The sequence below is a fragment of the Strix aluco genome, chromosome Z (assembly GCF_031877795.1).
Source record: "Strix aluco isolate bStrAlu1 chromosome Z, bStrAlu1.hap1, whole genome shotgun sequence".
Classification (NCBI taxonomy): Eukaryota; Metazoa; Chordata; class Aves; order Strigiformes; family Strigidae; genus Strix; species Strix aluco.
The window spans coordinates 31,118,851-31,139,504 of record NC_133971.1 but is presented as its reverse complement, the minus strand read 5'-3'; the positions used below and the strand labels follow the sequence as shown (position 1 = coordinate 31,139,504).

General features: G+C 40.7%; 1 protein-coding gene across 1 annotated transcript in view; it reads left to right on the top strand.

Moving 5' to 3' along the window:
* GLDC (glycine decarboxylase) overlaps positions 1–18,840 on the top strand; it is a 52,084-nt gene extending 33,244 nt beyond the window's left edge. Inside the window, exons 16-25 of the mRNA XM_074812997.1 lie at positions 687–762; positions 9,623–9,748; positions 10,628–10,777; positions 11,225–11,337; positions 11,965–12,106; positions 13,738–13,849; positions 15,084–15,179; positions 16,293–16,465; positions 17,172–17,252; positions 18,202–18,840. Of these exons, the coding sequence (XP_074669098.1) occupies positions 687–762; positions 9,623–9,748; positions 10,628–10,777; positions 11,225–11,337; positions 11,965–12,106; positions 13,738–13,849; positions 15,084–15,179; positions 16,293–16,465; positions 17,172–17,252; positions 18,202–18,345 (1,213 nt within the window). The 3' untranslated portion in view covers positions 18,346–18,840. The remainder of the gene's footprint in view (positions 1–686; positions 763–9,622; positions 9,749–10,627; positions 10,778–11,224; positions 11,338–11,964; positions 12,107–13,737; positions 13,850–15,083; positions 15,180–16,292; positions 16,466–17,171; positions 17,253–18,201) is intronic.
* The last annotated feature ends 1,814 nt before the right edge of the window (positions 18,841–20,654 follow it).

Here is a 20,654-nt window from a genome sequence, read left to right as displayed (position 1 = left end):
TTTTCCCCATGTTTTCCTCTCTGAAGTCTGGTTTCTCCATCATTGCTTCCTAAAAATGGTGATGTTACTGATATCCTCCTATGAGCTAAAATTAAAGATTTGGAGTAGGAATAAGCTGTGTGAGCTGGCAACTGTTGAAACTGGTATGTGATGCGCTAAGTAATACTAGGTTTGACCGAAGAATGCCTATGATCTGCATACTCACTGAAATAAATAAAGCAGAGCTGAATTAATACTGCTGCAGCCTGTTTATGTCCATTAGTAGTTGTGACATAAAATGTGTGGTAAGGGCTTACTCTACACTTAGGATGTCACTGAAAGAGTTCTATGTTTCACTGTGTATACTGTACTATGCATTGCAGTGTTAGTTTGCCTCTCTGTGGTCTAGCACGTAGTCCCCTGCTAGGTGCAGAAATGGGGATCTACTCAGTCAGCAGAAGAATTTAACATCATGGCGTAAGCACATAAAACAGCATAAGTTTTTTCATCTACTGTTTGCAGAAGAGGCAAAAGCTGTTAATTAATACTTGTGCATTTGTAATTTAATCCATGGGATGTCTTTTAATTTTCTGACACTTGCCTAAAGCTGTTGAGAAGGATTAGGGCTGAACAGTTTGAAGTTTCAGTAGAGAGCTAGCACTTTTGGTTTGTGCGCTTGTGTAACAGGGTTTGTGTTCCTCTTGCAGTGGAGCCCAAGGAGAGTATGCAGGTTTGGCTGCAATCAAAGCTTATTTAAATGCAAAAGGAGAACGTCATAGAACTGTAAGTGTCAGCGCTCGTGTGGGGAAGAGCTTTGGGTGGAAGTGGAGAAAGGAGAGTTGATTCAGCAGCTAGGACTCATGTAGAGAGAAACTGGCTTGTGTATTCTCATCTGTGGCAAGCTTTCCGTATTCCCGGCTTCCCTCATGGATCATGGGTACCATCTTAAAAGTCTTTCTTTACTTTACTGGCTGTGGGAATGAGGAAAGAGGACTGCCTCAAAGTGTGATTGTACTGCGTCTGACTGGGGCAGAGTTAATTAACTTTCCTCATAGCAGCCCATATGGTGCTGTGCCTTGGATTTGTGGCTAAAGCAGTGTTAATAACAGGGATATTTTTGCTATTCCTGAACCGTGCTTGCACAGTGTCAAGGCTTTCTCTCTTTCCCACTGTGCCCTGCCCTACCCCCTGCCCACCCGGCAGTAGGCTGGGGGTGGGAAAGAGGTTGGTAGAGTCACAGCCAGGACAGCTGACAAAGGGATGTTTTATGCCATATAACGGCATGCTCAACCATAAAACCTCAGGGAGAGGAGGACAGAATGATGAAGGTTATGGTTATGGCATTTTTCTTCCAAAGCAATGATTACATGTGCCAAGACCCTGTTTTCCAGGAAGTGGCTGGACATCTGCCTGGCCATGGGAAGTAATGAATGAGTTCCTCTTCTTGCTTTCCTTGTGCACACGGCTTTTGTTTTTCCTATTAAACTTTCATTCTCTCAGTCCGTGAGTCTTCTCAACTTACTTCTATTTTTGCCTTGTCCCGTGGGAGACAGGAGTGAGTGAGCAGCTGTATGGGTGTTTGGCCATTGGCTGGGTCAATCCATCACAGTCCTTTCTAGCACCCAGCATGGGGCTTGAGGTAATGGACAGTTTTGATCTAAGCATGTTAATTTGTTAATTGGCAGGCTCCTATGTGGTTCACAGAGCTTGCTTGCTTTACTGTGTATTAGAGTTTAGGTCTTTTTAATGGCTGCTTTCAGCTCTTGCTGTTTGCTCTGCTGCTTATCAATGTATTTCACTGTGCTTGGAAACATTTTGATAAAACAAATGGCTGTATGCCTGGCCCTGGCTGTGATGCTGTTCCTGTGCTGTGTGAGCTACCTTGTAGAGAGAACAAGGGATTACACCTCTCTCTTCTCCTCTGGGGTTTATGTGTCCAGCTCTGTTGCATGGGCTCCTCTGAGTTTTATTGTACATCCTTACATAAGATGTTTGATCCTATTATCTAATATTGTTGGCTTGTTGTTGGGTGTGTGGAACCTGGTTTGGTCCCAGTGTGAGTAAAAAACTTGTTGTGGAGCTGACAGAGAAACGTGACTCAAGGCAGTTGATCCCTGGGTGACAGGATGTGTGGGAGGGTTTGGGCAGGTGCCTAGGGCAGTTATCACCTCCTGTAACCTGGGATTTTACACCTGTACAGGCATAAAATCCCACTGAAAATTGGCACACCACTTGGTGGAAGGGTGCCTTGCCTACCCCAATGAGACTCAGCAGCTCCTAGCACTGTGTTGGGGCTTGGCCTGTGCCTGTTGGGCCTCTGTCTAGCACCATCACAGCAATAGGGGAAAGTGGGCCTCTACCTCTAAGGACATACATGATGATTGAAACAGGGACCCAAACCCCAACCACAATGATTGCCCCAGTAGTAAAAAGGAAACACTGGCAGTGTAGATCAACAGGGCTGTACCATCAGTTAGTAAAGGAGAAGGAGGAGGAAGGGTGTGATCAGGAAGCCAGTCCTTTGGCAAGGAAATGTAAGGAAGTAATAGAAGTCATCCAAGAGGCAGAAATCACCCCATCCCTAACCCTGAACAAGCCCCAAGGTAGGCAGAACAATTGCGGCTCCCATTTTTTAACTGGGCGATAGTTAGGAACTGAGGGTAGGGAAGCCCAGCAGCTGGGATCCCTCGCTAGGGACCAGGGAATCAACAAAGACATCAGAAGAGAGTTGACAATCTGCAGCCTCTGGAGGTGGTTCCTGTTGAGTGTGAGGTGTCCTCTGAAGGCTGATCTTGTCAATTACTGAGGCAATTGAACCCCTGCTGGGGAAGGTGTTCAGTATCTACCAGAATTAGCAGTGGTCTACAGTGGCCTGGACAACAAACAGGTTGTCATAGATCTGCATGACATCCAGTACTCATGAGCCATGTAGAGGAGGTTTGTGGAAAATGCATCAGTATCATATGCCAACTCACTGGTGAGAATGGACTGGCCATATCTTGAGATACCAAGTGTGGAGAGACTGTCTTTCTGGTTCCAGGATGTTTTAAAGAGAATCCTTCCAATTCTCATACCCACAGGCAGTGTCTTGACTGTCAGGGGTGCCCTGTGCAGTCAGCCTCCCCCTGCTAGAGGGAAAGAGAGCCCCAGGTGCATGGCACATGGCACCTTCTGGTTCTTGTGCATGGCTAGGGTGGGACAGTGCACTGACCTCGAAGCTAGAAGCCCATGTACCTGAACTGCAGGAAAAGACAGCTGCTAAGAAGGGGCCAGCTGGGAAGGCTGCCACACCAGTTGCTGCCAAGACAGTAGAAAGCAACCAGCAGTCCCCCAAACACGGAATAAGGGCTGAAAATACCTCTCCTCCTGAGTTTGATGAAGGGACTTCTGGTCTGACACCATGGGAGTCAGAGAGTGAATACTACAACCAGGAGTAAAGGGTCCCTAGGCTAGGCAGAGGAAGGGTGTAACAGAGTTTAATGGACTGTATGAATTCGATGGCCTGGCACATTGGATCCATGGAGGTATAAGGCTTTGGTGGGTATTGGTACACAGTGTACCATAATGCCATGGGTAGGAGGGAGTGGGACCCATCTGGATGTGTGGAGTGACAGGGTGATGCCAACAGTTCATCTGTGTTGGAGGCTGAGGTGAGCCTAACAGGGAACAAAAGGAAGAAGTATCCTATTGTGACGGCCTGAAGTCTCCATATATCCTTGACATAGACTACTTCAGGAGAGGGTACTTCAAGGACCCAAGAAGGTACCAGTGAGCCTTTGGTGTAGCCACAGCAGACACAAAGAAGATTAAACAACTGTCTACATTGCCTGGTGTCTCCATTGTAGGGTTGCTGCATGACAAAGAACAGCAGGTGCTGGTTGCTGCCATGATGGTGAACCAGTGGCAGTATTGCACCAGCTGAGTTACCATCTGTAAGTTGATCCATGTACTGGAGAGCAAATGAGTGATAAGCAAGATTTAATAACCCTTAAATAGTCCCATTAAGGCCAGTGCAAAAGCCTGACAGAGGATGGAGGTTAACAGTGGACTATCATGGCCTGAACAAAGTGAAGCACAGTGCTGCTGTTGGGACAAGCTAGAACTCCAATATAAATGGGAGTCAAAGGCAGCCAAGCAGTATGCCACAACTGATATTGCCAAAGCATTTTTTTTTATCCCTTTGGCAGCAGAGTGCACGCCACAGTTTGCTTTCGTATGCCACAGTGTCCGGTACACCTGGAACTGACTGCCCCAGGGCTAGAAGCACATCCCTATATACCTTTCAGTCTTTGACTGATACAGACTGCACTGGAACAGGGTGAAGCCCCTGAACACCTGCAATACGTGGATGACATCATTGTATGGGCCAAAAGAGCAGAGGAAGTGTTTGAGAAGAGGAAAAGAATAATCCAGATAATTTGGAAAGCTGGTTTTGCCATAAAACCAAAGCAAGGTCAAAGGACCTGCACAAGAGATCCAGTTCTTGGGACTAAAACAGCAAGATGCACATTGTCACACCCCTGGGGCTGCAATGAATAATATAATAATATCTATGTCCCCACCAGCTAAAAAGGGAGGGACACAGGCTTGTCTAGGCATTGTGTAATACTGGAGAATGCATGTGTATGCCAGGTTACAGTCAGCTTGTGAGCCCTCTCTACTTAGTGACCCTAAAGAAGAACTATTTTGAGTGGGACCCTAAACAGCAACAGGCCTTTGAACAGATCGAAGAGGAGATAGTTCATGTGGTAGTCCTTGGGCCCAGCTGAGTTCTTGTGGTAGTCCTTGGGCCCATCTAGATGGGACCAGCTGTGAGGAGCATACACTACACTGCAGTCGGGGAGCACGGCCTCAACTGGAGCCTCTGACAGAAAACACCTTCAGAAATACAAAGTCAGCCTTTAGGGTTTTGGCGCTGGGGGTACTGAGGATCCAAGGCATACTACACTGACTGAAAAAGAGCTACTTAGCAGTGTATAAGAAGGGCTGAGCTGCTCCAGAAGTTGTTAGTACAGAAACACAGCTCCTCTCAGCATCATAATTGCCTGTGCTGTGCTGGATGTTCAAAGGACACTGCACAGAGTAAGTGGGTAGTGTTGATAATGCAACAGTCTTGGATGAGGAACCCCAGCAGTCCAGGAATCCTGGAAGAGATCATGGACTCATCAGAAGGCATAAATTTGATAGCATTACTCAAGGAGGTGACTCATGCGCAAGAAGTGCCACCATATAATGAGTTATCAGAAGGTAGAAAGCAGTATGGTCTGTTTACCACTGGATCCTCTTGTGTTGTAGGAAACCATTGGAAGTGGAAAGCTGTGGTGTAGAGTCCTACACAAGTTGTCAAACCCATGAAAGGAGAAGGCAAGTCAAGCCAGTTTGCAGAAGCTGGCCCTAGAGATAGCTGAAAACCAGCCAATACTCTTATGTCAGTACTGACTCACGGATAGTGGCAAATGCCTTGTGAGGGTGACTGCATCATTGGAAACACACCAACTGCAGCGCAGAGGTAAACCTATCTGGACTGCTGCCTTCTGGCAAGACATTGCTGCCCAGGTAGAAAGCATTACTGTAAAGGTACATGTCATACAGATGCTCACAAGCCCAAGGGCAGCAGCACTGAACACCAAAAAAACTGGCAGGTAGACCAGGGTGCCAGAATTGAAGTGACTCAGGTAGACCTGGACTGGGAACTTAAGGATGAGTTATTTATAGCTCAGTGGGCCCATGAAACATCAGGACATTTAGGGAGAGACCCAAAACCTACAGATGAGCTTTGATCAAGGGGCGACCCTATTCATTGATGCCATCACACAGCTACTCGTGAATGTGAAACAGTGATTCAGATCTTCAGTGAGATGGATCTAGGCCCAGATGTCCATGCCTTGAAAGAAAATGGGCAATGACAGTTTTCTGCTTTTTCAGGGTGGTATGACACTCCCTTTCCAGCTTTTTCAATTACAAAGGGAACAGGAGCTGATTATCTAAAACTTACATTGCTTATAACATCAGTTGGTTCCCAGTGTAGCCACTCCTGACAGAAGAAGCAGACAAGCCTCTGGTATGCCTTGGTAGGTACTCGTAGAAATCTCAAGGTTCATCCAGTTCTTGTCCATCCAAACTGTTTCAGATAAATTTCTGTGGGGTATATGGAGGTAACCTTGCTTCACAAGGGCCACAAAAACTGTAGATGAATAATGCAAATAAGTTTTGATTCATTGAAGATCATCCTCAGTTGGTAACACTAGAGTCTAAAGGCTTGATTCTCTTCTATACTAAGTACCTGAAACTTTGACTTCAAGGAGTCACTTCTCAGCTATACCATTGTAACCTGACAAAAGAGAGTTCTTGTAAACCTGAGAGGTGATACAACTGTAGTTAACCCCAAAGAGGAATCAGTTCTTACTAGTACACTGTTTAATAGAATTTTGAATTCTGATTTTCTTCTAAAGAGAATTCTTTATTTGCATTTAATGGCAGGCAGTTATAAGTTGAAAAATCTGAAAGTAATATTGTTCCTTTAGATGCTTTCTGATCAATGTAAGATGCCTGGAAGAAAGGCTGAATTATTAATTGTAGGTTTTAGGTATAAGTTTAATTGGAAGTGAAATAGGCAGAAATACGTAAACATGAGAAGTTGGTGGTAGCCAGTTTCATTTTGGAGATGATTACATGTTTGTGATATAAGAACGCCCAGATTAGCCCAGGCCAAAAGTCTGTCAGTCCCAACATCCAATCTTACAGTGGTCAATAGCAGACAGATAGACTCCTCTTTTGATGAGGAGTACAAGGACAAAGCAGGTATAAAATGATACTTACCCTTACATGGCCCCAGCTTCTACATGTCTATGGTTTGGGAACTTCGCGATCCAAAGGAATCCAAAGGCATTTGTTACGCATTTTTCTACAATTAAATCTGATCACTTGACCTCTTATGAGGAAGCTTTTGATATTTACGGTATCTTGGAAAAAATATTCTGTGGCTTCATCACCCATTATCATATAGTCATATTTCTTCATAAGAAATACTTCATCTTCTTTTTTTTGAACTTGACATCTTACAATTTCATCTAATACCCTATCACTCCTGAAAGGTGATGAACAGTTCTTCTGTGTTCACAGAGTATCATGTGTTAGTTCTGAGATTTTATCATATCCTTATCTATCCTCATTTCTGTCTTCCTAGTTAGATTCCAGTTACTTGTCCATCCTTCTCAAAAAAGCCATCTCATAGCTTTGTTTATTCTCAGAGCTTCTGTTTCCTTTTATTTTGTTCTCTATTTGCTTTCTAGTTTTTAATGCAGTTGCTTTTTTTCCCCCAACACTGCAAGATCTTTCGAGTGGCGATAGGTTCAAAACTACGATCCCAGTTGTGTATCATTAAGATTTGTTTTCTTGTGTAATATTCTAGAGCTGTCTGGCTCCAGTTTTGAATGCTATTAGTACTGTGGGTTCTTTATGAACTGTGCAATCCGTTCTTTTAGTGATCTTGGTGATTTTATATTAACAGAATATTTGGCATTTCACTGTATGTCTCCATTATAAAGAGTAACTTGAAATGCTAGGGAACCAACACAGATATTTATAGTGTTCTATTAGGATGACCTTTCTCCACAGTGAAAACTGACCATTGATCTTTTTGTTTCTTTCCTGTGTTTTCATGAAATATTTGTCCATGTGAACCTTCCCACTTAACCCACTGGAAATTAGTTCAGGAACATTTTTGGGACCACATCAAAAACTTTTTGGAAATCTGAGATTAATTAGATCTTCCTCTTTCACACACACATAAAGTTGGCTTTAAAAGGTAGGAAAAAAGTCCTTAGTGCAATAATCTCCATATTTTCTGAAGCTGATTTTATACTTGGCATTGGAACTCATGTGCCATCTCAAAATGGAAGGGTCATTGTCCTGACCTACTGGGAACTATAAGCTCTGTGTGAGGAAAATACCTAAAATTGAATAGTGAGTGTTCTCTTGTTCTGTCTTTGTGTCTTTGTTGCATCCAGATCACCTCAAACTTCTTAGAAATCAGTCACTTTCTACAATTACAGGCTTTGTTTTGTGAGTAGTTACTCAATGGGTAGTGAAATTAAGTTGAAATTTTATTCCTTGGACATTTATCTTCTGATTAGCCACGTATGCTTTGTTGTTTTTCTTATTCTGTGCAAGGTCCTTGGGCTTCTGTGAGTGTCTATGGTCCTTCTATGCTCAGAAATACCCAGAGGTTAACCATGCAGCAGAGAGAGCCTGTGTGCTGTTTGCAGTTATGCACACTTAACAGATCTCAAATGTTATAGTAAAATCAAGATAATCTTGGGAAAAATTGGGGGGGGGGGGGGGGGGGGGTGGGCGCGGGGAGCAGAAGAAGAAAGACCACAAAATATTGACCTCTCTCCTGGGCTGGAGAGTGGAAGTAAACCAGCAGATCAAGCTTCTTGCAGTCAGTCTCATTTGGATTTGGTGCTCTCTTGTGGAAAAAAGTATCAACGTTAACTGATAGCTCACATCTGTCCACTTTGTTGCCTGATCAACAGCTTCTGTATCCAGCAGATGCTGATGCAACCCAGAAAGACTGGGTGGCAATCTGGACTCATTTTCTGCTATGCAGCTAAAATGGCTCCAGATGTGCCACAGTGCTTCCCAGCACTGGGGCTGGGATGCCTGTGATTCCTTTAGGCACAGCTGCACAGTAAAACGTTGACAGTTCACTGCTAGAAGAGCAAATATCCAGGTGCTGAGACAGGTGGGTCAGTTCCTTGGAATAGCTTTTAAAGTAATTAATTTTTGTCTCGGGTCTCTTTGGAACATGAGGTAGAGATCGTTGTCCAGTTTCTCATGAAAACAAGTGCCTTACTCTCAGTTATTTAATGCAGCTAAGTTTGAGTAAATTACTTATTAAACTTAGTTAAAGGAATCCTTCCAAGAGAATCATAATAGACAAATGTTTCAATATACTCACTGAATAGAAGCAAAGGATTTTTTTTTTTAGAGAAGGTATATTTATTGTCTTTAGAAGGGGTGGAGTTCCTAACTCAGGAACTATCCTGAGCTCCATTTTCCTATCACTGACAAAAACCTACATTTATTTAAGTACTTCTCTTTCTTCTTTTTAAATGAACTGTATAGAGCATGTAAATAGCTGTCTGAAATGTCTCAGCTATAGCTAAAATCTTTCAGCCTAAATTTTTGTTTTGAATGGAATACCAAAGAAAATACTTTAGAAGTCAGCTGAAGTTGTAGAAATTTGGAATTAGATAGTTTTCCCTTTCAAGTCATTGTACATATGGAGACTGATTACCGTAAAAAAAATGAGTCTTTTAAAAAAACAGAGGGTGAGAGGAAAGGATTTTAAATGTGAGTGTCTGAGATAATATTCTGGGACTGCAGCCCTAAATATGATTTATGCTGCAAATGAAACTATTTTCCTAATGAGTATTTAGATGCTGATATTTGAATGGATTTTCTTCAGAGAAAATTGAGTTGCATCTTTCAGTGCAAGTGGCAATTTGCCAGTAAACGTTCCCTCAGGATCCCTTTTGAAAACTTTGATAATAAATTGTAGCTGAGCATAGACCATAATGCTTTTTTAAGATTTTTTAACTAGTTATACTTTAGCCCCTGCTTCTTTTTCCCTTCTAAGGTTTGCCTTATTCCTAAATCTGCTCATGGTACAAATCCAGCAAGTGCACAAATGGCAGGGATGAAGATTCAGCCAATTGAAGTGGATAAAAATGGAAGCATTGATATCTCCCATTTAAAAGCAATGGTGAGTATTTAATTATCTGTAATTTTCAAGGCAGGAACACTCCTTCTCCTCTACAGGTAATAGTGTTGGCAGCTGAATCAGATTTTTCTTTGAGAGAAAATAGGGCAATAATAGTGAATACATGCTTGAAAAGGATAAGTAATTATTTTCTTTTTTTGCTCACTCAGACACTAGCCATGAGACACTTGTGAGATTTCCTTTCCAGTTTGAGGATCTTTGGTACCAGAATGGCTCAGAGAGTCTTTCTGCACAGTAGGCTCTTTTATAGCAGACCTTTTTGGTCTACAGTAGTATTTGAAATGAATTAAGCATGCTTGTGAGTGTGAAGCATTCAAAACTGCACTTTAGCCTTCGCTTAGTGAAGTTCAAGCCCACCTCTGCTGGGGAAGGTGTTGCTAGGCAACTTTTTTCACTTTTTGGAGTAGATTGGCTGCAGGTGAATCTTGGGAATCCCAGGGATTAGCAGGACACATTTTCAAAAATACATATTTGAGCAGGCTTTTATGGTAGTCATAGAACTGTATTGCTGAAAGTAGGGGGATGGCCATTAGATCATATTACCTTGAAGGCCAGATGTTTCACTTGGCTTAAGGTCCTAGAAGTGACTATTATGCATGCATCTTTTAATACCATGCCTTGTTCCCTGATTTAAAATTCTGATTTATTGAGAAAAGACTTTTTCCATAGGTACTGCTGAAAGAAAGAGCCCAGTATCTTTTGCTGACTATAAATGAATTATACTACCTGTGGATAGACTTACTTCTCACCTGTAAAACAGCTGATGACCTTAATTTCATGTTTTTGTAAAAATCTTCTCTGAAGATGCTTTAGGAGCCTTAATGACATTTTTTTTTTTGCTCTCTGCCTCCCTGACAACAGGTGGACAAGCACAAAGAGAATTTGGCAGCCATCATGATCACATACCCTTCCACCAATGGTGTGTTTGAAGAAGAGATCGGAGATGTGTGTGACCTGATTCACAAACATGGAGGCCAGGTTTACTTAGATGGAGCAAATATGAATGCCCAGGTACAAAATCCCCTAGGTAAATTTATTACAGCTGGGAGCATACGTTTCCTTGGAATAAAAATAGCACAGCAGTACTCAGTTCAGACATAACATAGCTTCCTCACAAGATGGCACAGTGTCTGGGGGAGGTGAGGTTTCCAAGAACAGTAATAAAAATTAGGTGGTGAAAATAATTCTCTTTTATCTGATTTTTCCCTGAAAGATGTATGAGTTTTTCACTGAAATTGGCTTAGTCTGTGTAATCTTTGTCAAGGACGTTTTTCACAGACATGAATAACAATTTCTAAAGCACAAAATTGTTCGCATGAATACTTGTTTATGATGCATCATGTTAAAGAAAAACAGGAAAACATATCACATCTTTTTCAACCTGTTTTTCTTAAATGAAGTAATGGGCCTTAAAATGCCATGTAAAGAATATTTTGAGACAAAGTATTCCCTTCACAGGTGGGTCTGTGTCGTCCTGGAGATTATGGCTCTGATGTCTCTCACTTAAACCTTCACAAAACATTTTGCATTCCCCATGGAGGAGGAGGACCTGGAATGGGACCAATTGGCGTGTGGGTATCTCTTTATTAGCCTTTTCTTTTAAAAAAAAAAAAAATCCCTTAGTGAATCTTTATTGGCAGTTCACTAAAGTGCAGAGCCATGAATGGGAGAGTTGTACTGTTGTTTGTAAACTTTTGTTTACTCCAGGATAGTCATGTGCTGATCTCATGAATGGTGAGGTTCACGTGTATTCCCAAACCCTGACTTTCATCTTGGCCCTTTAGTGTGTATGGTAGACCTCGCTCAGCGGTCTGTTTTCTGAATAAATGCAGAGATGATCTGTGGACTTCAAGGGCTGATATTGTATGTAGTCCAGAATGCAGAAGTCGTACATGAACTGTGTGTATCTATCTTATAGGTTAATCATATTCCTTTAAAAGAAAATAATTTTACTCTTTTAAAAAAATAGTTTTGAGTTGGATAGCTGCGTGAGTATTTTGTGATAGGTTGAAAACTGAGCACCATCCTCCATTGTCAGCAGTTATGTTAATAAACTTTCTGTTGAAGAAGACATAGACCAGACGTCATGGAGGACTGTGTTGGGAAGGAAGGTGAAGAGAAGCTACTGCTGAAACTCTTCCAGTAATGGTAACACAGGAACTCACATTTAAGTTCTAAAATCAGTGTTTTTATTTTAGGAAGAAACATTTGGCTCCCTACTTGCCTACCCACCCTGTCATCAAAATACAGCCAAATAAGGATGCATGTCCTTTGGGTACTGTCAGTGCTGCACCTTGGGGTTCCAGTGCTATATTGCCAATTTCCTGGGTGTATATCAAGGTGGGTAGACTTTTATAAGGAGTATCTGCTCAGGGACTGTTTCTGTTTCAGCCAGTCTAAGGACCACTGGAACCACATGAACAGGTTTAAGAGCAACTCATCATAAGATGTTTGCATAGACTGAAATGCATATGACCATGGCATGGTCATAGGTTATGCACATCCTTTGAACCTTCTTGTTTTCCAGTAGGACAATGGATCAGCCTGTTGCCATCTGTTGCAATAAGAAAGGATGGCAGGACAACTGCTGTGCCTATGTAGTCTGCTTAATTCTTCTGTCTCTTGTCTAATATTTCTTGAGACAAGTGGACACAAGGCAGAAAGCTGCAGTCAGGCTTGCCCTTCCACTGTCTCCGATATTGAAGAATTCATGTTTAAAAGCTACTTGGTAATTACTGTTCTTCCAAGAATATTTCTGGTTGCTGTATGCTGCAGTATTACTTGACCTGTATGTAACATTTAGCTTTCACAAATCTATTTAGTAAGAGCTTGAATTCCAGGGGATTTTACTGAATTTGAAAACTGAACTTAGTTTTGACTTTGGATGTGTGACAACTTGATCATGATCTATGTAATTTTTTAAATGTGTTGCAATTTAGTGATAAGCCTGCAAATACCTGGTTACATATATGGAAGTATTCAGCCAAAAGAGATTCAAATTCTGTTTGAGAAGAGGGTGTGCTGGGACTCTGAGCAACATTTAAAGCTTTCAGTGAGAGCAAGAGCTGGAAAGGTGAATATAAAGGCTGTGTCATTCAGAGTACCCTGTAGCCAGTTCGACACTCTAACCATGGAAACTTGTGCTCCCAGGGAAACCAGCTCTTCTGGAATTTGAAATGAGCAAATATGAGCTGGTACAACTTCCATGGTGGCTTTTCAGATGTGGGTAAAATTCACTTGTGACTGTAAGCTGGCTTCTATTACAGAATGTTTAAACTGTAGTAAATTTTTAAGGGAAGCTGTTTCTTCACAGTGCAAAGTGCTATCTGTTTACACTGTCCCATCTGAAGGGGCTACCTCAGGCTGTTTTGGCTTTCTCCTTTGCCGACTTAACTTCCAAGTGCAGTGTTAAGAAATTCAACCACAGCTCCATTCCAGTGCTGTCCTTTTGCAGTGCTTTAGCAGAGAAGTAAGTGCCTCTGTGTTCATTTGGCTCTGGCCTTTGTTAATGCACAGTATCATCTGTGACGTGACACCAGCAAGCAGAGTTTGAGTTGCTGTGATAATCTGTACAGACAGCACACATAGCTTTTTGGGAAGGTCTCTGGACACCCTTGCCCTGGGGGGTAAGGATGGTGACAGGTAGCATGTACAGTTCTTACAAGCGTGCTGATGACAGTCTTGAGTTCTCACTTTTTTCTGTTCACTTCAGAGTTTCTCAGTTTGAGGAAAGGTTTGGGTTGTTCACTTGACTTTAACCAAAAACTCATTTATACAGTAAACAGTCTCATAAGGTATGTATACCGTAGTTGCTCTCAAGCAAGTGGAAAAGTATAATAGCAGTGTGACTGCCTTAAAACTAGGCAGATGCATTACAGTGCTGTTGTCTATCATGCTGGCCAGTACAAGAACACACTGAGCTTGCTTAGGAGTGTTTTTAGACCTCTTTCTTCATGTTATTCCTCTTTCAGACAATGGGAGCAAAAGGTCTGAAGCATGCCTCTGAGATTGCAATACTAAATGCAAACTACATGGCAAAGAGGCTAGAGAAGCACTACAAAATCCTTTTCAGAGGAGCAAGAGGCAAGTATTGGACAGTTTGTTTTCTTCTACAAAGCTTTTTTTTTTTCCAGTGTAGAAGTTGGCTTGCAGTATGGTTCATTTTTTACTGCTACGTGACAGCTGCATCTCAAACTTCTCTTGATGTTGTTCATAAGGAGACAAATAACCTGCCACACTGCTTTTGTGGAGGTATTGCAATGAAACTGAGATATTTGGAAGTAGAAGTAAAAATGCCTGTTTGTAATTAAATTATTACAAAAGATGGAGTAAACCATGGCATCTCCTTGAATTCTAGTAGCAGATTAATGAACAGTAGAAAAACAAGAAGCAACAAAGTTGAGACCTCCAAATCTGCCATAACCAACGGCTCAACAATTTAAGAACTGGAAGCAATTTTTGGACCTGTACTTCCCCTTGCACAGTTTCTCTCAGAAAACCCCCCACCAAATTTCTGTCATTTCTGTTCCTTATTCTCCTTTGTGAGATGAGGGAGAATCCCCTTGGCAATGTAAAATACTTTAGCTATATTGTAGTTGCCTGCTATGGCTCTCCAGTCTTGCAGCAGGACAGAAATAATTAAGAAGAGGTGAAAGAATTATCCGTTAGAGTAACTATCAGAGAATGCTATTTTGCTTGTTTAAGCTGAATGGCACCAAAGACTATTTGAGTATGATACGTATGTATTCAAAATACATGTCTTAAACGTGCAGGTTACATTTTAAGATAATGTATTATTTCCTCACAGAAGTGAATGGAAGTTGCAAATTTTGAAGGATTCAGCAATGAAATGGAACTAGGTTCTTGAGGATCATGGATATAAATTTAGATAACTTAAGTCTTTAGCCTCTCTATAACACCAGATTTGAGCTTTTCTCAGTCATAACATGAAACTGATTATCTTGTACATGTCTAATTCGAGATAGCCGAAGACCCAAATGGTGTTGGGCCACTGACAAACCCAGTTATTTTTCAGAGTACTTGTAAATTACAGGAGCTACTTTGACCACCCTTTCCTAGTTCTGATCTTGGAAGTGAGGCCTCTTCTTAATGTGACATGGGACTCAGAGGGCCAGTCTTCAAATACTGAATTGTGTATCTCTTACTTGATAATTTCCCAGGTTTCAGTTTTTACCCGAGTGGATATTTTTTAGTTTGCCTTTTTGCCATGCTCCACAAAACCCATCAGAATAGACTGCTTGACAGATTGTATTATTCTACTAGTAAGTAAACATAGTGTACGCTTTTTCGTTCACAGGTTATGTAGCCCATGAATTCATTTTGGATACAAGAGCTTTCAAAAAAACAGCAAACATTGAAGCTGTAGATCTTGCTAAGAGACTTCAGGATTATGGTAAGTCAGTGTCTTTTTTTTAAAATAGCTGCGTAAGTGAGAATTTCCTAAATCTCTTCTAAAGGGAGACAGAAACGTTCTAGTCCTGTGCTTATGGATGGTGAATCTGTCACGATCATTTCAGGTTTCCTCATGTTCATTAAGGGCCTGGAGAGATATTTGCATCAACTGAGTTGTACCTCTCCAGTTTTGTAAACTGCTACTTCAAATTTGCAATTACATGACTTAACCATTGGAACAAGCGGGTTGAAGGCAAGAGCTTAATAAGATTCCAACAAAAAAAAACCCCAAACAAATACTTTTGAAGTAGGATAATAGGATTTAAACGCTTCCATCCTGATACAGTTTAAGCAGTTTTGTACACATGCTCTGAAGAATCTGATCGTGGCTGCCACACAAGATGACCCATTGAACTGTTTGATCCTATGCAACTGTGCTTCTAACAAATATGCATAAAAGCTGTTAAAACCCTAACCAATAATACCTGTCAGTGAAATAATCCAAAGCCTGGTTGTGATATCAAAAACCCCCACCATTCCTGCTCTTTGTAAGTGGGCTGCTATAGCCTGAAATAGCATGCACCACTTAGACTTTTCAGTAGGTATGGAGGTGAGTTACATGGATAAGTTTAGTAATAAGTTCCATCCTCTGCAGTTGAAAGAGAAGTGTCACAAGGCTGTAATTAGCAGTAGTGCAAAAAGGGAATCATGAGAGGCCACATTTTCTTTTTACCTTGTTTACCCACCTCACTTTGACATTCAGCCTGTCATAAAAAGGTAAAGTGACAAAACACTTCTACTGAAGTGAGCAGCAGGAACAGAAATAATCCTGGGAAAGAAGCAATATACTTCAGGCTGAAAAGTAAAAAACCGAAAAGAGAAGGCTTTAAGAGCATTTCATTAAATCAGTTTGTAACTCTATTGTAAATAATACAATGGCATTACCCCTCAGTGTTAAAAATTAAGATACTTGAAAAGTGTCAGTACACTGCCAACACCACAAACAAGTTCAGTCCTGTAGATTATAGAAAGGGCTGAATTTGTGAATCAGTTGCTAGCTAATGTATATATTCATTCATGACCTATTGTCAGTGACTGATTTCTTCTTTATCAGGTTTTCATGCTCCAACCATGTCCTGGCCAGTGGCAGGGACGCTTATGATTGAACCAACAGAGTCTGAAGACAAGGCAGAGCTGGACAGATTTTGTGATGCAATGATCAGTATTCGGCAGGAAATTGCTGAAATAGAGGAGGGCAGGATGGACCCCCAAATTAATCCACTAAAGGTAAGATGGCATATGGAACAAGTTACCAGCATCAGCTCAACCCTTGAGACTTACTTGAGGCTACGTGAGCCCGCTTCCTGGTCTTTCAGTACTGCCAAAAATAACTGTGTGCAACAGCGAACACATGAATTTCTTGAAATTTGACTTTTTTAGAAACTCTAAACTTTTTCAAAATTTCACTTGTGACTTTTTCAAGTCAGAAGTCTGGCCTTTGCTCTGTCAGCAAGGAAAGTTATTTACGCAAGCACATGATCTATAAATTTCAAGGTCATCTTAAAGTAATGAAAGAGAGATGCTTATTTATCCGGTTTAAGAAGGGAAGTGGAATGACCTTAGAACTAACTGTAAAATACAGATTGAATGAATTATTTTAGCAACTGCAGCACAAAATTGCTATAGGCTCAAGCTCTGTTCAATGTTCTTGTAATGCTGTGCTGACTTTTTAAATACTGAGGGAATTTACTGAAAAGCTAGAAGCATATTCAAACATTGGGTAGTATCTTCAGGTAAACTGAAAAAAATCCAGCTACTGACTTGCTTCCTGCTTTAAATCTGCCTTTTTTTCCCTACATAAATGGTATTCTCAAGTGACTGCCTCGGCAGTAATTACTTATATGTAGCAATGTGAACTTGAAGGAGGGTTCACACTGCTACATCCAATTGAATTCAGTATTTTTGTGTCCTAAATACGTCTTTTTGCTTGTAGATGTCACCACATACTCTGAACTGTGTCACTTCTTCCAAGTGGGATCGTCCTTATTCCAGAGAAGTGGCAGCATTCCCACTGGTGAGTAAATAATGGGATCCTAGTGGTGTGGTAATATGTGTGCTTTCTGCTCTGTTGTTTTCTGGTCAGTTGAAGTAATCTGGTAAGAATAAAAACTTCAGAGCCATTTTTACTGTTGCTCAGTTTTTATGTGTGTGAGCTCTACAGTAGTTCCATTAGTTTTGTTTTTCAAGACAAGGAGAAAAATCTTAAAAAAATTCTCTACACATTAAGTGCAAACATGGATTTCTAAATCTTAGCACTTCAGTTGGAAGCAGCCTGTTCAGTTCTGACATACTGCACCAGGGCTCCCCAAACAGAGTCCCACGTCCTGACATTCAAAGCTCTGCTCTGAAGAACTTGGATGAGGATTTGACATGATGCGCAATCAGCATGGGGCAAGCCACACCAATGTAGCCTGCTACAAATAAAGGTCAAAATGGAGATGGATACATCAGACTTCTTCAGAGCACTACATAAAATTGCTTCCACAATAGTGGAAGTTAAATATATGTGTAACTAACTTTCCTCACCTAAAACTGAATTGGATTTATTTCATTGCTATGTAGTGTTTCAAAGAGGAAGAAACCTGTGAAGTTTGCCACCTCATTTTATATAACTATACTCAACAGCACAGGTCTTGGTAGTCTCCTCCACTTTTCCTTGGTTCCTGTCTGTAAGCCAGTTATTCAAAGGGTTGTAGGGTTTTTTTATCCCATGACAACTGCTTCTTTGCAAGCATTTGTTAGAGAACGTGGTTATACGTTTTTAAAAATCTAAATATTCTTTTGACTGCCAACTTTTATTATACATGCTTGTTACCTTTCAGGGACTGCAAACAGATTTCAAGTATGACTTCACTTAAAACTTTTCCAGTGTTTGTCATTCTTAAAACTTCTAATGTCTATTACAGTTACGTAGTTTTGCTTGGTAGAAAAATTAAAATAGCTATTTTTTCTTCTGTTCTTAGCCATTTGTGAAGCCTGAAACCAAGTTTTGGCCCACAATTGCTCGCATTGATGACATATATGGAGATCAACATCTGGTTTGTACCTGTCCACCAATGGAAGCCTACGAATCTCCCTTTTCTGAGCAGAAGAGAGCATCTTCGTAAGACTCATTCCAGCTGCCTGGATTTTTGAGTCCATCAGGATGGCTTTTTCTTCCCAGACCTGATAGGGGATTTATATACTGTGTATATTTTGGATAATCACCATGTTTGTTAATTGAATCACTGCTCAGTTAAAATGTAAATACAATCAGTATGTTAGGTGTAAACAAAATGTGATTGATTGTTCCACAGCAGCTGATGTTGAAGTTGCCTTGATTCAGTATTTTGTCTGTTTTGTGCTAAAGTTTTAACAATTAACACCCAATTTGCAAACTGGCATGGAAGATATGGTTAAAAAAAAGAGAATATGCAGATGTATAAGGCAATAGTAATGAATATTAACTGCAGGAGTAATTGTTTATATTTTGTAAAAAAAGATGAAGTAGATTGTTTAATTTACTTCACATATTACCACTAGCATTGCTAGTGTTAACATTTCATACAAGGTTTTTTCTACCTACCAATGTTAGTACTCTAATAAAATTGGTTGGAGTTTTATGTGTTGTCATGTTCTCGATTTTAACTTTTCAGCTGGATTTATCCCACAGAGCAGTATGAAATTATGAGGCGTAAGTTCTCATTTGTCAGAACTGCCACAGCAGTAACAGCTTTTACACAAGGCAAAATACTGGCAGAGCATAATACTGAAATCTCTGGGGTTTTTTAAAGAGATAGAATGATTGGTTTTGTTGAGCAGTATCAAACTTAACTTTCTTTCTACATCACATCAATTTTTCCCAGTAGTTCCATGTAATCCTCTCCTCTTATTCTGGAGAAGGCATGAAACACCTTTTCTAACAGACTGTGAACTGCTTAGTATTAGATCTTGTCTAACAAAGTGTTCTCCTTCCACAGTTTCTCAAATCTCTTATTTGGGCTCTTGGCTTTGGTTTATACAGTGCACTCATCTTTCCTTGCTTTGTCACATACATGTACAGCTTGTATAAAAACTGATTCACAGCTTTAGCTCTGGCCCTCCAAGAATACCAACAGCACTCTGAGACCAGAGTCCTACTGCTACTCACAACACCATGTTCAATTACTCAGTAGCCAGACCACAGACCTTAAACAGGAGCCTCTTCTCATCTCTTGCAGTCAAATTTCTATAAAACTGATCCTCTTACCAGTTACACAGAGAGATCGTACGTGTTATGAGTGCATTTGAAAGGAACCTGAGGGTGGGTCTGTGCAGACTCATTTGTGTCTGATGCAAGTGACCCTGTAAAGACAAACTCGTTCAGCCACACCAAGCAGGATTTTGGTGAATGAGGAAACGGGTACTGGGGTAACACTCAGACTGGGGAAAAGACTGCACAGTTTCACACCTTACAATCAGCAACTACGCAACCTCTTCTTGAAGGTCTACATGCACACTCATGCCTGGGAGCTTTCTCTGAAGTGACACAAATGAGGCTAGTGTTCACAGCACTATTTCAAGTACTGTGCTTTTGTGTATTTTATGGTGAAAGTTTCAGGACTGCCACTTTTTCATTACCTACCTTATGACTTCAGTGGGGGCTTTAATTACACAAAGACACTGCAGATGACAGGAGACAGGAATGGATTTCATTAAAGAAAGGTTATGCCAGGTACCAGTTTTGCTGTGAAAAGCTGCACCTAGGTCCTAAAACGTCTAAATACATGGTGAAGAAAATCAGAATTTTATACTGATTTATACTTATATTGAAAAGGGTGTCTTTCAGTAGCTACTGATACAGCACAAAGGGTGTAAAAAATCATGAAAAAACACTGCAAACTTGTAATGTGAGGAAAGGACAGTCTTTCTGCATTGCCAACCTAACCCCACGAAGTCTTGTCAAGCTACTTTGATGTTTGTTAAAGGCAGTTTCATGTTGCTTGATTGTTTCTCACTGAAAAGATACATTAAAAAATTGGTTTACATATTTTTGTATTAAGCAGAGAACTTCCCACTGTTGACCTCAAACTGAGAAATTTATCTCATCAATTAATTGGTAAAATCTCTCAAACAGAAAGAAGCATTAAAAGGTATAAAGTATTTCACAGCACTCAATTACCAAGTAAAAAGTCACAAGTCTTACGTGCTTACTGCACAGATGCAATGATTGTTACAAAGGTAAAATTAGGTCTGTTTTCCCCATAAAATAGTGAGCTAATATTTTGTAAAACATAGAAGTTCAACAGGATATAAGAATCTGTCTGTAGCTCTTTTAAACTGTATGCTTAACACTAATACCAATTCACCTACTGAACAAAGGCTGAATCCTCATTCTAGTAAGCACAGAAAAAGCCGAGAAATTAAATCTTTCAAAATTGTTCAGCAACGCCTGTTT